This window comes from Camellia sinensis, chromosome 2 (assembly GCF_055761805.1).
Source record: "Camellia sinensis isolate YWXY chromosome 2, ASM5576180v1, whole genome shotgun sequence".
NCBI lineage: Eukaryota > Viridiplantae > Streptophyta > Magnoliopsida > Ericales > Theaceae > Camellia > Camellia sinensis.
This window is the reverse complement of record NC_138962.1, coordinates 102,809,765-102,828,301: the sequence shown is the minus strand read 5'-3', so window position 1 is coordinate 102,828,301 and position 18,537 is coordinate 102,809,765. Positions and strand designations below refer to the sequence as shown.

Genomic DNA, 18,537 nt, shown 5'->3' with positions numbered 1-18,537 from the left:
TACAAAAAAATCCAATCATCTTCCTAATCACAACAATTTTAACTTACTAAAATAACAACTTTCCAAACACTCATAATATACAACTAATCACCAAACAATATATAAAAAATCATCAGATAGTTCATATATATATTGATGCACCTTTTAGAAAAACCTGTATATAATAAACTCCGGCATAATATTAGTACATAAACTACACAATATCGATGACTACACAAACCGACAGGGAGACTATGATTTATGTATGACAATGGCAAAAAAATGATTGTTCATCGTCGATTTACCATCATCTCTATTGCGAATCCACCACAATCTCTATCATTAGTCTATATGTACAACTAACCTTCTCTTCTAAATGTTCTTCCATAACAGAAGCTTATTGTAAAATAATGGGAAAGAAGATCTTTGATAAAAGTGAATCCTTTACATTGAGGCAAACAAAACAGTAAGAATAATAATCTTCTATATTTATATACAATATTTTATAGGGCACTTGGGTGAAAAGTCCAATTTTCAATTTTTTTTTGTCAAAAGTCCAAGCACTAGAGTACTTTGTCCAAAAGGACAAACTTAAACAAAATAACCAACATGCCCCTAACCCCATCTCTGTCTCTGTCTCTCTCTCTCTCTCTCTCTCTCTCTCTCTCTCACGTGCATGCGCGCTTTTCAAACCCTAACTCTCTTTCTTTCTGTATTGTAGTTGTTGGAGTCACCTAAGTCGTTAGAGTCGCTGTTCGACCTCTCAATCGCATTGCAACACCAGCGAACTATCGCAACACCTCTTTCTCTTCCTTCTTCTCCTCTTCTATCGTCCTCCGCCGCCAAAGGCCTAAAGAAGAAGATTCAAAACGACTCTTTGCCACCAATGTTCGATCTGTCCAGCGGAGTCAGTGCTATACTCTCATATGGCGATGAACGAGGAGGCGGTGGTGGTAGATCTAGATCTTTCAAAAATGATGTCACACTGGCTTGCTCCGGCGTTGGTACATAGAATTTCAAGGTTCTTATCTACTCTCGGTCTTCACCTGTAGAGAAACCTGATCTAAGACGATCATCTGCCACACTGACTCTCCCTTTCATGGTTTATGGCGAACTCTGGCAATAGAAGTAAACTTTGACGAGTAACACTCTATCCGGTGTTCGTCAATGCTGAATATCTCAACCTATTCATTCTCAAATCTCAACAAATCCTTCATTGCAGGGTCTTTAGATGTTTGCCTAGATGTAGTATAGATACATCAGATGAGTATTTCGAAGGGTGCATATCAACATGTGTATAAAGATCCAAGTAATCCCATAATTTTGGGTTTACGGTTTAGTTTGTTGTATTCATGTGATCTGTGTAATCAGGTATCGCTAGATCTACTTTGGCGAGGTCTTTGGTCGCCTAGAGTTTGGCATTCAAGATGGCTGTGAGGCCAAATACATTTTAATTGCAAAATAACCTAGAATATAGATTTGTTGGACAAAAACCCTAGAATATAGATCTGTTGTTACAAATAATTTTTTTTTCTTTGTTGTTGTTGTTGAACAGATAAAACAAAAAGATAATTTTTTTTTTCTTTATTGTTGTTGTTGTTAATCATCCCTCTCTAATGATAATTGTTTTTCTTTGTTGAACAGATATATTTTGGATTTAGTTATTCATATCTATAAAATTGTTATTTTTTTATTTATTTTGTGTTGTTGTTTTTTAATCTGTTGGTGTGTTGTTATTTTTTTTATCTGTTGGTGTGTTGTTTTTGTTGCAATGGATAATTTCAACAGATAGAAAACAAGTTTGTGAAATTTCAAATAGATAGGAAAATGGACCTTCAATTTGAACAGATAAATATAAATTTCAACATATAGCAAAAAAAAAAAAAAAAAGAGTCAACAGGTAAATTAAGGAGTAAAATTAAAAACAAAATGTCTTCCCAGAATAACAAAAGGACTTCTCACCAAACTATTTCACAAATGGTGGACCTCTTACCAATAAAAAAACATCCACTGAATCTAATACCTTATACCCTCCTTAAATTGGATTTGTCACTAATTTTTTCTATTTTATATATATCATAAATAAAAGATATCTAATAAATGATTTTCTCGCTCTTAGATATATGGTATAATATATATATATATATTATAATATAAGTCTATAAGGGTAAAATAGTTCACATAATACTTCTAATAAAGGATAACAAATCTATTGAAGTATAAGTTCAAATGTATAGGATTAGATGGAACACAAGAATACTTTGTAAATTGATTGGGTTACAAGTCCTCTAATGAGATTTATAAATAAATTTCTCTAATGGTTAAAGTTAGAGATTTAAATATAAAAAATAAAAAATAAATAGTTACATTGAAGCAAAAGCAAAGTTAAAGTGCTTACATGGAAGAATTAAAAAAAGATTATATTAAAACCTAAGATAAAGTTAGAAGACTTACTACTTGTTAAATTTAAAGGTAAATTACATTGACACCCCTTGAAATTTGGTTTAATTACTACTCATCCCTTGACGTTTTAGAAATTACATTCCCAACCCTGTGGTTAATAGTCTCATTTCACAAATCCCCTTGCTTATATAAAAGGTAACAACTCCTAGTAGAAAAATAGAGGAAATTACATTTAAAAAAAAAAATAAAGGAAATGGGAAAAAAAAAGAGAAAGTAAAGCAAAGCAAAAAAAGAGAGAGTGCATGAGTTCAATGTCTTCATTCTGTCTAAATAATTACAATGACAGGGGGGTTAGTATAATTTTCCAAACGTTAGAGGGTGATATGTATTAAACTCAAACCTTAGGAGGTGTAAGTGTAATTTATCCTAAATTTAATGATTTGACAATTAATTAGGATATTTAAAGAAATTCTCTCTCATATCTTTCTCTAATCACCTGTCAATTATATCTTGTACACATTATTGGGTTTAGAAAGTAAACTTTTATATAATTTTCTTATTAAATAATTTATTCTAGAGTTAATTATTTAAAAGTCTTATTTATAAATGATATGGTAGTTCAGATCCTATTTAAGATTTTTTGAACAAATAAGTTTTATTTAGTAAAACTCAGAATATTATCAGTTTTTCTCAATATTTAAAACTAAGAACATTATCAATTTTGCATAGTAATGTCCCATATAATTGTTTCACTAACTGATAAAAAAAACAGAGTATGAGATTAAACGATTTTGCCCTTCTACTTATTGGTTTGATTCAACTATCTAATAAAACAAAGGATATTATTCACCTTGCTTGGTTTCCAGTTTTCCAAAACACTTTTCAGAAAATTCTACTATCTTATTTTCCTTGTTTTTTTGTTTTTACTAAATTTTTTTAATATTTTAAGTAATTTTTTTACTTTTTAGATACACCTAACATAAATATACCTAAAAAGTAAAAAAATTGTAAAAACAAATCTTTTAAAAATTCATTAAATACCAAAAATACAAAAAAAATACAAGAATTCAGTACATTTTTTGTATTTTTATGTATTTATTAATTTTTTAAAATATTTTTTCATAATTTTTTTACTTTTTAGATACATCTAAGTAAGGTGCATCTAAAAAAGTAAAAAAAAATGTTTAAAATTTAAAAAGTATTCACTAAAAACAAAAAAACACAAAAACCAAAAAAGTCAGTTTTTAAAAAACTTAATCCAAAAAACTCAAACCAAACACAGTGATTAGTTTTTTCAAATTTTAAAATTGAGAACATTATCAGTTTTTTCATTTTTAAATTTTTTATTTTTATTTTTATTTTTAGTTTTGCACATCAATGTTCCATCATCATACTCCTTTATAGACACAAAATTTTCAGTTTTGTACAAAAAAAATAATTCAGTTTTTCAAATTTTTCAAAAAAAAAAAAAACATTCAGTGTATTTGGTTTCAGTTTTTTGAATTAAGTTTTTTAAAAATTTAGTTTTTTGTTTTTCATTTTTTTTTTGTTTTTAGTGAATACTTTTAAAATTTTAAGCATTTTTTTATACTTTTTTAGATGCACCTTACTTAGATGTATCTAAAAAGTAAAATATTTGTAAAAACATATTTTAAAAAATTAATAAATACACAAAAATACGAAAAATATACTATTTTTTTGTATTTTTGGTATTTAGTGATTTTTTTTAAAAAAATCACAAAAATTATACTTTTTAAGTGTATTTATGTTAAGTGTGTCTAAAAATTTTAAAAATTGCTAAAAATATGAAAAAAAATTAGTAAAAACAAAAAAATACGGAAAACAATTAAGTAGAATTTTCTTAAAAGTGTTTTCAAAAAATTTACATAATTTTTTTTTTTTTACTTTTTTCAATTTGAAATTGTTGTTTTAAAGTTTTAAAAATCAAAATAAATGACAAATCATATTTCTTTATACATAATCATAAATAATGAACAATCATTATTTGAATAAATGTCAAATCATATTTCTTTATACATAATCATAAATAATGAACAATCATTATTTGAAAGGTAATTCTAATTATTAAAAATTTAATAAGACTTGAAGGTTCAAAACATCTTAATTATGATTTAATAGAGTATAAATTCGTAAATTAGGACTCGTGTGTAAATGACCTTTATTCTAATTCCTTTCTTTTCTTCTCCTTTTATTTTATTAAATTACTCTATAATTGATTGCTTCGACATATTCATCTTTTTTTTTTCTTCTTCTCAACATATTTTGGGGTCTACTTATTGAGTATTGACCATGTTTTTGATTTATGCAGTGCTTTGTTTGTATTGAGTTTACAACCTTTACCTACCAAAGTTATTCTTTCAGCTTCCTTTCTTACCTTTCTTACCTTTCAGCTTCCTTTCTTACCTTTCTTACCTACCAAAGTTATTCTGTGTTGCTTCCTTTCTTACCTTTCTTATCCTTCACCTACACACCAAAGTTGTTTAAAATTTGCAGAGGTTGTTCGACCTTTTTTTTTTTTTTTTTGCTTGGTTTCATTACCTTTCCTTCTTTCAGAACAAACACCATGGACGTATTTGGGATCTTTATCTCTCCATTTGTGCAAGCTACGGTTGATAAATTGTCCTCTTATTTAATCAACTTAGTGAGCACAGCGGACGTTGGCACTGGCATCCAGAATCTGAAGACGGCATTAGAGGATTTAGAGACTCTGTTGGCTGATGCAGAGAACAAACAAGTGTACGACAAGGATATCAAAAAGTGGCTAGAAGAGGTTCAACCTTTGGCTTACGATGCAGATGACTTATTGGATGATTTTGCCACTGAAGCTCTCGAAAGGAAGATAATGGCGGAGGAGACAACGATGGGAAGAAGACCAGCTAAGTTTCCACGCCTCTCTACTATTTTTCCATTCAATTTAAAAAATGGGTCTAAGCTAAATGAGATTACTAGTCAATTACAAGAAGTTGCTACGAAAGGAAAAGATCTTGGTTTGGATAAAAGACTTGCTGGGAGGATGTCTACAGATCTATGGCAGAGATCACAAACTACATCTTTGAAGGAGCCTCATATTCGTGGCAGAGATGAAGACATGAAGCAAATTATCGAATTGCTACTTGGGGATGCACCTACTGCAAAAAAGTTTGATGTAATTCCTATTGTAGGCATGGGTGGGATCAGCAAGACTACACTAGTTCAGCACATTTATGATCACGACAAAGTGGAAAAGCATTTCAATATGCAAGCATGGGTTTGTGTTTCTGTTGACTTCGACATTCTGGGAACAACAAAGGCAATTCTCGAGTCATTCACTCACCGTCCATGTGATTTGGGCAAGTTAAATGAGGTTCAAGTCCAACTAAGAAACACACTGGCAGAAAAAAAGTTTTTGCTTGTTCTAGATGATGTGTGGCACTATGGACATGATGGGTGGAATTCGCTACGATTGCCCTTTGAAGCCGGAGCACCTGGAAGTAAAATCATTGTGACAACGCGAGAAGGAGGTGTTGTAAAACAGATGGGTATGGATGAATATCTCAATTTGAAAAACTTACTATATGATGATTGTTGGTTAATCTTTGCCCATCATGCATTTGAGAATAGAAATATCATGGAATGCCCGGAATTGGTATCAATTGGGAAGAAAATTGTTAAGCATAGGTGTGGAGGCTTGCCCTTGGCAGCTAGGGCCCTTGGCAGCTTATTACGATGTAAACAAGAAGAGCGTGAATGGAAAGAAATACTAAATAGCAATATATGGAATGAGGAAAGTGGCATTCTCTCAGCATTGAAATTGAGCTACCTTCATCTCCCTTCCCATTTGAAGAGGTGCTTTTCTTACTGTGCAATTATCCCAATGGACTACGAATTCAAGGAGGAGGAATTAGTCTTGCTATGGATGGCTGAAGGTTTAATTGAGCAACCAAAAGGTGGAGAGCAAATGGAAGATTTAGGCCGCAAGTATTTTCACGAATTGGTATCAAGATCATTTTTTCAACCATCAAGTGGTAACAAATTGAACTTCATAATGCATGACCTCATCAATGATTTGGCTCAAAATGTCGCAGGAGACAAATGTTTTAGGTTCAAGAATAATTTGGAGTATGGCAGGCATAACAAGATTTCGGACAAAGCTCGACATTCATCTTATGTTGGTAACGATTATGAAGGAATCAAAAAATTTAAAGTTTTTGATGATGCCAAATGCTTACGAACATTCTTACAGTTTTTTCCACCGAGTATACATGCATCGAGGTACTTGTTTCATGATTTGTTGCCAAAGTTAAAATGCTTACGTGAGTTACGTTTACATTGTAATGGCATGGATGAACTACCAGATTTCATTGGAGATCTAAAGCACTTGCGGTACCTTGATGTATCCTATTCTGGGATTACAAGGTTGCCTGACACAGTGGTAGCTCTCTACAATTTACAAGTCTTGTTTTTGAAATTTTGTTCTCGACTTCAGAAGTTGCCCCTAAACATAGGGAGGCTAGTGAACTTGCGCCATTTTGACATGACTGGCGTGAATATTCCATCATTAGAAAAGATGTCGCCACATATAGGTAAATTAACTAGTCTCCAAACATTGTCAAATTTTATGGTGGGTAAAGATTGTGGGCGTAAAATAGGAGAGTTGAAAAACCTATCGAACATTCGAGGGACAATACACATATCAAGACTGGAGAATGTCAGTGGTGTTAAGGATGCAAGGGATGCCAATTTTATGTCTAAGGAGGAGTTAAAAGAGTTATCGCTAGAATGGGATGAATCTCACCATTCGCAGAATGACATAGTTGAGAGGAATGTGCTTGACGAGATGAGACCTTTCAAATTGTTGGAACGACTCACCATCATTGGGTATGGCAGTACAAAATTTCCAAACTGGGTTGGAGATGTTTCATACTCTAAAATGGTGTTCATGCGATTAAAAGGAATTAAATATTGCACATCTTTGCCACCACTTGGACGACTACCCTTGCTTAAAGACCTTTACATTGAAGGAATGAGTGCAATAAAGCACCTGGGTTATGAGTTCTATGGGCAGCAGCGTGGTGCCAAACCTTTCCCCTCTCTAGAGAGGTTGAGCTTTAAGTTTATGCCAGAATGGAAGGATTGGTCTGCTTTTGAAAATGAGGGAGTTCAGCCGTTCGGTCATCTCAGTGAGCTTTCCATCATAAATTGTCCCAAACTTGTTGGAAGATTACCAAATGATCTTCCTTGTCTCAATTCTCTCAAAATTGATGGTTGTCCACAGTTGTTGATTGATGTTTCGAGCCTCGTACAGCCATCACTTGCATCCTTGTCAATGAATAATGTTATGCTCCCAAGCCTTCCAGCACTCTTAGGGACGAAGAACAGGATTGAACTTGGTTCCCTCACCTTGGATATTAGCCATGTTACAGTTCTCGACTCCCTGTGCAATCCAAGCACAACTGATGCGGAGTTACTTGCCAATGTAATGTCTAAGCATTTGACTTCAATAACTGCTTTGAGCATTTCTCATGTTGAAAAACTGGCATTCCTACCGACATGGTTTACTCGAGATTTGAGGGAACTCAAGAAATTGGACATTACTAACTGCTAAGAACTCATAACATTGTGGCGGAATAAGGGGCTGCCTTGCATGACGGCGAGACTCGAGTACTTAACAATTGAAAAGTGTGGAATGCTGAAGAAACTGCCACAAGATCTGCACACATACACATCTCTTGGGGTGCTTAGAATCTGCGATTGTGCAAGTCTGATCTCTTTTCCAATGAAAGGTTTGCCATCTATGCTGAGAGAACTTGGGGTTTCATGGTGTGATGCTTTGAAGTCCCTACCCGAGTTGATGACACTCAATAATCTGCAAGAGTTGAAGGTTTCTCACTGTGCATCGCTCACATATTTATTGTCAAGAGGTGGGCTACCATCCACACTAAAACAACTTGTGATTTGGGGTTGCAGAAATCTGGAGTCACTTTTTGCAGAGGAAGGGATCAAAATTGATTGTCCATCTCTTGAAAATTTTGTAATAAACGGTTGCAGCCATCTCAAATCTTTACCTAAAGCCAATAATCTCAGGAATCTCAGTGAATTGGATATATACGGTTGTTCTAATCTGGAGCCCCTGTCACTTGCTGGTCGTGATGAGAACAACATCAACCAACTCACTTCGCTTCAAGATCTGTGTTTAATTAGATGCAGAGCAGGAATGGTCTCCTACTTTGTGAAGGAAGGGAGTTTCCCCACCAACATCACTTCACTTGCAATCGGGGATTTGACAGTGGACGACGTCGGCCAACTTCCAGTTCCGCCTCCATCTCCATTAGAGTGGGGTTTGCACAAACTCTCTTCTCTTACAACACTCCACCTTGATGGCGGAGGTTGGCCGTGGGGAGATACGGTGTCCTTTCCAGAAGAAGGGATGTTCCTGCCCACCTCTCTCATCTCTTTGAGAATCAACAACTTCCCAAATCTGGAAAGACTCTCTTATGAGGAGTTTCAAAACCTCACCTCTCTCGAAGCACTTTATATCGTGTTTTTCCCTAAGCTCGCGTCCTTTCCAAAGGAAGGGTTGCCTCCCTCTCTTTTGCATCTATGGATCTCTGGCTGCCCTGAGCTTGCGACCTTTCCAGAACAAGGCTTCCCTCCCTCGCTTTTGTCACTGTGGATCGTAGATTGTAATCCAATACTGAAACAGAAGTGTGAAAAGGGGAAAGAATATTGGCCCATCATCCAATACATTCCTCAAGTAGATTGGGAAATATAAGCAGCCACCTGCAAGGTACAAACAAACAAACACAAAATCTGTCCTACCATTTTTATTTATTTATTTATTTATTTTATCATTACCAATTTCAGATTTTTATCACAAATGAGGATTTATTTATATTTGCATCCTCTATCATCACAATATAAAAATTAAAAAAGTACAATTAAAAATAATAAATTTTAAATTTAAACTTTGAATTTAAAATTTGATCTTATACATATCAAATAATTTGTTTTAGTTTAACATTTAAATTTTTATCAAACAACTTTTCAACTTACAAACAAGCAAACACAAAATCTGTCATACTTTTATTGGAGCATGTATATATTTTATATATTAGATTATTAAATATATAATTATATTCTAAAAATTATTTTTTTCTATTTAGTTAGTTGTAATATATTTGTTAAAATATGAATTTTTGTTGGAGATTGATATCAACTACAAATTGTCTCTATTAAGTGTAAATAAACATTATGTAAATAGAAAGTACTATAATAAGTTTGAGTTGTTTTTCTTTTATTTCTTTAAAATTTGTATGCTTGAGAGATTCGATCTCACTTGAAAGCGAGTTTATTCCTAGAAATGAGCGAGTTTTTTGCTGGTTTCTTATTTGAAAGCGCGGAATTGCATTTCTTAGTAAGCTATGAAGCATGGGTATTTCAGAAAGCATGTCGTACCCGTACTGAGTACTTACTGGCGAATGGTACCTCGCATGATACTTCTATATACGTACCAAGTATACAAAACACGTATCCAAAATTTTTCTTCTTAATTTTTGGCATACCCAGACGTATCTAGTATATACCTAAACCGTACCGTACCTTAGTTGAAACAATATTTTCTTTTACTACATAGATAAAACTCATTTCACTAGAATTTGTTTTTATTTTTAGCTTTATGGTTAGTATGATTTTAAAATTAAACTATGGTTTGTAAGTTATTTAATATATTGACATTTAATTTTGATTTATACGTTTATTTTTGGCATTAAATGTTAATTATAGGTTGGATCTTAACAAATTAAACCATTTAATTAATTTCAACATTACTCTAAATTAAAAATAAATATTTTTTTTATAAGCGTACCAAACCGTACCCGTACCCAACTTTTTTGGGATTTTACCATATCAACATACACATATCGTACCACTACTAGTATTCGTACTCGTACCCGTGCGTCATAGTTAGTAAGAAACATCACCAAATTAAGAGTTTCCTGCTACTATGGTTTGATCAACTCACATTGTCATGCAAGATTTTTTATCATTAAGACTTCCATGCCTTGCAAGAAGGGAATTTTTTTTTACTATCAAGTTGTATTTTTAAACCATCCTGCTTGCATGCTGGATTACATTTGACAGTTACAAAGCCACACGTAATCTTGTCAAAATCCATGTGGGCAATCTGTTCTAGTAGTTGGAGAGATTTAGGCTTCCTTTATTAAAGGGGAGTTGAGAAGCCATCTACCCTACTTGGAGTATTATTTAGAATTCAAATCCAAGGCAAATATTCAAAAAAATATAGGAAACTATTAGAAATTGGTATACCGTATAGAGTTTTTGTGTTTGTTTGTTTAAATTTACATGTTGATCTGTTTAGACTTGTCATGAAGAGGGCCATATGGAAAACAATAAGAAGAAAACATAAGAGGCAGTTCATCTAATATTAACAAATAGTTCTCTTATCTTTGATAAAATCGGGTTCTTTTCGGGATGGGGTTGACCAAAGACTAAAGTATCTTAGCATACACTAGCGAGAAATCCTCACTACTTTGCCACTCCAAAAATCTTCCGGCAAACTCCAAAACATGAAATATTAAAAAATGTTTGGAATGAGAGACTTAGCTTTAGATATATTTATTCTACAAGATCATAGGCCAATTGCAAGGTACAAACAAGCAAACACAACATCTCTCATACCATTTTTATTTATTTATTTTCTCATTACCAATATCATCTCAGATTTTAGCACAACTCTGAGTTTACTATCTACTTCTTTTGGAATGTAAGAGAGTTTCAGTTTGTTGTGAATGTTGAAATTACCAATACATTACTGATTAATTATTGTTAAACACACTGCTCTGTTTTTCAATTCATTCTTTGTTTTTTCCTTGCAAATATCTCCTTTTCTCTTAATTTTCATTCTCATTTGTTATTTTATCTTGTATTATTCATAGGTGCTGATGGAAAAAGTGCCCTATTCGTTTTGAAAAGAGTTTGGTTATGACTTTTGAAAAGAGGTTTGAATTGTGTGTTATGAATTTTAAAAATTGTTTTTGAATTGAGTTTTGAGTTGTGTGTTTAGTTATGAGTTTTGAAATTTTTTTATTAGAACCACAATTCCAAAAGTAAACCAAACGCAACGTATTTTTTTATAAAATGTTTTCTCTAGAAAATGATCTCCTATGTTTGATGCAACTTGAAACTAATGTACTAGTGGTTGCATTAGCGGTGGCACTAGTTGGAGTGGGGGGGTGGTAGCAACAATGGTGGTGGTGGTGGTAGTGTTGGCAAGACTTTAGACCAAAACATGTTTTACACTTCGGGAAAAAAATTTCACCTTCAAAAGTGTAAAGCATTTTTCACTCAAAAGGCTTATTTTTTATTGACCATAGAAAACATTTTCCATTTAACTTTCATTTTCTATCATACTAACCTCCATAAAATGTGACAAACATTTTTCCAAAAAGCATTTTCGGCCAAAACAAACAAAGCATAAGAGATGAATTTTTTCTAGGTTTAGCAAATATTCTGTCAAAGGGGTGGCTATTGATGATTGTTTGGTTTCAAGTTTATGTATCAAGTTTGTTCCCCAATTTTTACTCACCCTGAGCTCAATTCATGCATAATCAACTACCATTTTTCTAAAATTCTATTTGTTCCCACATTAATTCATCCATGTTTAAGTAAACAATAGAATCCTTGCACTTTTGTTCTACAAGTACCTGAATGGAAGGAAAAATTTTACTTTTGCACCATGTTTCAGTTATATTTGGAGTTTGCATTTTTGTTAGGACCTTAAGAGAATCTTTATTTTACTATTGTGCATTTAACATGCATTCTATCTCATTCTGAAGAGAAAAAAAATGATATACAAGCTTTGAACTTTATAAATCTGGTTTTTTGGAGTCTATTAAAAAGTATAGCATCATTTTTTGATACTCTTCACGATAGTAACTCACTCAAACATAATTCTTCTATTGTTACCATCATTGTAATTTCGAGTTATTTCAGGTTCTAGCTTTAGTAAATTGAAATTTACTGATGATAAGCTTATGCATAAATTTTGAGTTTCAAATTTTAGGGTCTTGCTTAGAATGAATAGCTGGAAGATTGAAGAATTTTTTTATCCTTAAAAGACAACAATGCTTCTCTCCCAAACCGTATAAGTGACAATCTCTAAAGATGTGGAGCTTATCAATCATCCAAAATCTTAGTCACTAGGTTCATGGTCTTCCATGCTCACCTATGGATGACAATCAAAATCTACTCTGTAGGTTGTGATGGTTCACTTTTACTTTAGGAATACATTAGTTCTCTAATTCATCCTTGTCACCAACTCACACAAAAATATTTTTTTTCCAGGTTCTTCATTCACAATCCGAGCTAGACGGTGCCTTTTCTCTTGATCTTTCATTTTTCCTGTGCTGTTGCTTCAATTCCAGGTAATTGGCAGACAAAATTTCCTTTGTCTTTAATTTCATTATGTTATCTATTTGTAGTCCATACCATGGCTTCTAGTTTCATTTCAATAGAGTTAGAATTATGTATTCCACTTTTACAATTTTTTGGACTTAGTTGGGACACGAAAATTTGGTGTGTCGCATTTATGCAGAACATATAGCAGTGCCAGAGACAGCATAATGTATCATATCCATGGCAGCATGGAATATATTTTTGGAAAATTAATCTATTACATCAACAATGGAAATGTGACATATGATGTATTAGCTAGCTTCATAATGTTTCCAATGGCTACAAAATAAATGGTTCAGTAATTTGTATTAGTTCGAATTATTTGTTCTTTTTTGAAATTGCCAAGGCGAGAGCTAATGAGTGGTTCCATTTCACTTGGAATGCTGATATTGTTTTTCATCTGCTTCATGAGTACGTTCACCTACTCTACCAAATACAAATACACCTCCATGAGCATCGAGAATATTTTTAACCCTAAAGAGGACAACTTCCTCAGTTTATTAAAACCTGCAGTTGTAGCTTGTAAAACTGTGCTTTTCAGTATTTTTTCAATTTTTTGTTGAAAATTTAAATAGAAAAATGTACTAACTATTGTCATTACCTTTTTGTTCTCAGGGCTTTGTTGTTGTGGAAACAAACTTTAGGATGTATGCACGCTCATCATCTAAACTGCACTGCGAGTTTTTGTGCCTCTTCTCAAGGTATGCCAGAAATTTGCATGACAAGTACTTTGGATAATGTGGAAAACACTCATAGGTAATAAAGGAATAAGAGACAGGAACAAAAAAAATTGAAAAAGGAGATAATTGAGAAGAAGTCCTTTCCATGATTGAAAAAACCTCCCTCCAACATACACTTAGGCAAGACTTTTGATCATTTAAATTTCCAGACCTTGCAAAAAATCACTTTGTGTTTTTAAGCCTTTCTCCTTGCATGCTATTTTACATTAGACTATTAGGAAGCCACCTTGTTTGGTTAAAATCCATGTGGGCAATCCATAGTTACTTTGTCACCCCAAAAATGTCAATATGGAAGAACTGGTCATTTCATGTTTTACTTAATAGAGTAGCTAAGACTTTACAATAATAGTTAATAAAATGATGAAGTTTGGTCCTTTTTCCTTTAAGTGAGCTTGAGTTTGGTTGCTCATTTCAATTTATTTGTTATTAAGCAAATTCACTTGCCTTCTTATCTCCACTACAATTGTGTTCATGTATATTACTTTGAACCTCTTATCAACTTATGGTTTTGTTTCCTTATATTGCAGGTAATTGTTGAGGATGCTTGAGGCTCTGCACAACAATATGGAGGTTTGTCATGGGAAAACTTAAAAAAAAAATTCTAGTGCAGGTAGAAATACTCATGCACATCTAACAATTCCCTCGTCGTCAAAGGCAATAGATTTTGTGTGCAATCTCCAAGAAAGGGTTTGAAGGGATTTCAATGTCTGGTGTGTGATGATTTGGAAAGTTTGATGGATTCCACGCCAATGTAAAGTTTTCTCCCTTATTGATGAAAGCACTGGTGTCAGGAATGGAATGAAGGTCTCATCACATGGTGCTTTTTGGATTTTGAAGCTGAGTTGATATGTAAAATCCCTTTTTGCCCAAGGCTTGCTAATGACATACTGGTTTGGCACTTTACTAAAAATGGCCTTCTTTTTTTCTATTAATCGGCATATTATTGGGAGATGGATTTGCAAAGAAGAGAAACATGGGTCAGTTCTTCAGATGGTAAGCAGCAGATCGTAGCCACCTAAAAAGGAATGAGTTTTGAATGGACATTTTGGTAGAAGATTTAGCTGCTGAAAGTTCTGAATAAAGTGAAAATGTTTGGATGGAAAATCTATTCGAATATCCTTCCTGTTCAATGAAACTTGAGTACGTGCAAAGTAATTCAATTTGATGACTGCTTACTTGTACATTAGTGGCAAATTAGAGATGTTTTTGGTGGTTTGAGTAAGCTTACAATGTGATTGACAATGTTAGCATTGTAGTCATTCACTTCGACACCCAACACAATTTGTGGATCAATGTAGTTCTTGGCCCTTTTTAAGTCTCTTGACACATCTTCATTTGTAGCTCTGCTTAGGTAGCTGATTTATTAGAATTTAACTTTCTTCTAGTCTTTGCCACAGGGGCCTGAGTGTTCACATGTTATTCACTTTTCAAGAGCATTCTTGAGAGACAGTATGTTTTGTTACTTGCTCATATAAATAATGTAGAAGCACAATTACTTGAACAAAGTTCTGATCCTGTATTCAATTTAGTTGATGTTCTGAGGCAAAATGCTAGTTTGGCACTTGGAACATAATACCTACCCCCACCCCCCCCCAAAAAAAAAAAAAATCCTATTGAGTGAAATATATAATTGTCTAAAGGAAATAGGCAAAATATGTATACATGGACATACATAATGTATATATATATATATGTATATTCAAAGCCTTAATCTCATTTATCTCTTCTAATTTCTTCCCATTATTGTCATAATGGCTGATAATATTATTCCTTAGTCTATGGCTATCAACTTTAATTTTATTTTGGCATTGTAGTTGTGGAATGATTCTTTTGCAACATACGGATTAATATAATGTTGAAGTGCCTCTTGTTTTTCTATGACTATATGGAGAGTTAAAACACGTGGATCTAATTTAGTTTCTCTTTGGTTCTAATGACTCTCAAACTAAAGTTAGAGTAGTGTTTTTTGTTCAATTTCCTGAGTCAAGTCTTTTAATTTTAATATTCATTCTCAACACTTGGAGAATCTAATACTTGTTGAATTTTGAAAAATCTCCTTGATATATCATGCTTCATCCAAAAATTCAAGAATTTGATAAGTTTTCTCAATTTAATTTCGGGCATTTAAAAACATTAGGACAATGATATTTAAAAACTTTAACGCACTAGGTATTATTAACTAGTACTCTCGCTAACTTACTGGTCTTTTTCTTTTTTCTTGTTTTTCAGTCCAAGTAAATCAAAACCCTTTAGCATTAAGGTCTTCTGTATGTAGTTCAACAACGCAACCATTGAACTCATGTATTGCAGCTCATCAAGATTGCTATTTCTAGTGTTTCACTTTGAAACTTTAAGGTTGTGTTTAAATTAAGAATTATAAGATTATGTGGATGGGGAGAAAAATAGATAGGGAAGGGAAAAATTTTAGCTTCTATTTCATACATTTTTTCCCTTATTTTTTTTTCTTTCCTTCCACAAATCTCCCAAAAATCCTTGATCCAAACGCACTCTAAGAATATCCTCATCCCAAGTGGGGGTAGGAATCATGTCATGTCATGTCATGTCGTGTCATCACGGGTTCGTGTCTAAAACACCCAAAACTAACATGATACACTAAAATGATCCATTTAATTAAACGTGTCAAATATCATAACATTGACCTAACCTACTTGAGGTCGTGTCAATCCGAACATGACACGGCTAACATGATTAGTATTAGAATTTATTTTAGATTATAAGCAGTTAGTACAACCTAATTCAAGCAAACTTGTTTTAAATCACATTCAAGGGTAACTTATTTAAATATTTACACCCACAACATAATATATAGAAGAAAATACATTAAAGTGTGAATAAGTTAAAGTAATTGCACTTATATGGAGATCCAAGTCAGAGCAATGTGAGAAGTGTATCCCATGCCACATATTTCACATGCAGCTCGTTACTCTTGTATCACTTTCATTGATTTTGTATGTTCGTAAGGTGATTTGTTGGGGGAGCCATCACATTTCTCTTGATTTATGCAATTTATGCAGTTTATGCATTTGTTGTTGCTGTGAATGAGATTTTGAGGAAACATGCTCAAAGGTTGAAATTGGTTGTTGTTACATTGTTGTTTCTTGTTAAAGGAAGTGCATTCTCTCAAGGGAACCAAGAGGATGACTCTATCTATAATACTTTGCTTGACATGGACACAGAAAGTGATACAATCGTGTCCCGTAATGCATTGCCTCAATAGATGTGGGTGTCAAATGTCGCAATATATTCAAATCAGTCAGCTAAGGTGTCTAACAATGAAAGGCATGTGTGGGGTTGGATTGATGATGGCATAGAAACTGATCACTCGTCATTCTCATGTTCTAAACTATGTTCGATAATGGAGTTGCCTTTAAAAGTGCCACGCCGATTGACAATTCCTCTAGTTGAGGAGGAATCTTAGTCAAAGGTCTCTACGCTGTAGGCAGTGCTTCACTTGTTCCCATTCTTTTGGCATTTCTCTGGAGTACTCAAGACTCTAGGTTCTAAAAGTAGAAAGGTTGCTTATATGCTTGGTGTTTCCATTGGTTGTGCACTCAGTTTTCTTGCATTTCGGTACACTAGATCATACCGTCCACCTTAGAAGTTTTTACTTCCATTGGTTTTGGGTGGATTTTTGATGAGCATTGTTTGGTTCTACATGATTGCAAACAAGCTTGTTGCTCTGTTGGTAGGATTGGGTGTAATTCTAGGGGTTAATCCATCAATCCTTGGATTAACTATATTGGCATGGGGCAACTCGATGGGTGATTTAGTGTCAAATGTTTCATTGGCAATGAATGGTGGAGATGGTTTGTAGATTGCATTGTCTGGATACTATGCAAGTCCGATGTTCAACACACTTGGTGGTTTGGGGATCTCAATGCTACTTGGAGCCTGATCAGAGAAACCTGGCTTGTACATTATTCCACAAGACAGAAGCCTCTTCTATACTATGAGATTTCTCATCTCAGGACCGATCTGGGCACTTGTTGTTTTACCAAGGAATGATATGCGTCCTACCAGGAGGCTTGGAGTGGGCCTCATTGCCCTGTACTTGATATTTCTCCCTATTAGGGTAATCAATGCCATAGGAACCATATCATTGGCTGGTCGAAGTTAACATTTGATGTAGCGAATATTCAGGAAAAGCAGGTTAACAACAAATATTTTTGAAGAAGATGATGTGTATTTTGTCTTATCTATTATTGTCATCTTGAAGTTGTTTCTCACCAAGGACTAGGAGGAGAAAAAAACTCATGATCATGATCAGTTACTGTACTTGCAAGTTGGAAATGAGTAATCAATTGTTGTACAGTTAAATTCACTACAAGAAAAAAGGATGTGGCAACGCTTTTGTAGGCTTTATTCTAATTTATAATTGCTTGTTTTGTACAAAGATAAGGTGATATTTTTGAATTTACCATCCTCTGCTTTTATGTTGTGATTTACTTGTTTCAGTATAATTTGAAAATCAAACCAAACATGAAATTCGAAAATCAAATTTGAACATTAGAGGTAAGTAGTGTTCTGTTAAAATTCTGTTAATTTCACTGAAATTGCAAGTGTAATCTTTCTCTACTTTTAGGATTTTTGTAGGTTAATTAATGACTTCATTTTCATATCAGAAAATGCTTATGCTAGAGAACAGATTCGTCTCATTAGAAATTGGAGTGGTTGCTTAATTTATTTTTTTTTTTTTTGGGGGGGGGGGGAGCTGGGGAATAGTTGGATTTTTGTTTGTTAGGTAAGTAGCTGATATTGTATTATTGATGAAATTTTTGTTACTTTTTTGAGTGGTAATGTATCTATTTGTGATTAATTAGTCACTGTTATTTGTATAGTGTAGGCACCTGAATTTTCTATTAGGTGCAAAATCAAACTTCAAATTATAGTAGTGCTCTTTTGGCTTCCATTTCTAGTAAGT

At 33.3% G+C, this 18,537-nt stretch overlaps 2 protein-coding genes and 1 pseudogene across 2 annotated transcripts; all 3 read left to right on the top strand.

Annotated features, from left to right (window-relative positions):
• Positions 1-4,711: 4,711 nt before the first annotated feature.
• Positions 4,712-14,913, top strand: LOC114324064 (putative disease resistance RPP13-like protein 1). Its single transcript, XM_082915320.1, has 3 exons — positions 4,712-12,824; positions 13,471-13,556; positions 14,123-14,913. Exon 1 carries the CDS (start codon positions 4,967-4,969, stop codon positions 7,985-7,987), a length of 3,021 nt encoding a protein of 1,006 aa, XP_082771446.1. The 5' UTR covers positions 4,712-4,966; the 3' UTR covers positions 7,988-12,824; positions 13,471-13,556; positions 14,123-14,913.
• LOC145816557 (putative disease resistance protein At3g14460) lies at positions 8,069-9,154 on the top strand. The gene has a single exon (XM_082912557.1). The coding sequence runs from the start codon at positions 8,069-8,071 to the stop codon at positions 9,152-9,154; it is 1,086 nt and encodes a 361-aa protein (XP_082768683.1).
• A 1,613-nt stretch (positions 14,914-16,526) lies between the features above and the next one.
• LOC145816543 (cation/calcium exchanger 4 pseudogene) lies at positions 16,527-17,733 on the top strand (annotated as a pseudogene).
• The last annotated feature ends 804 nt before the right edge of the window (positions 17,734-18,537 follow it).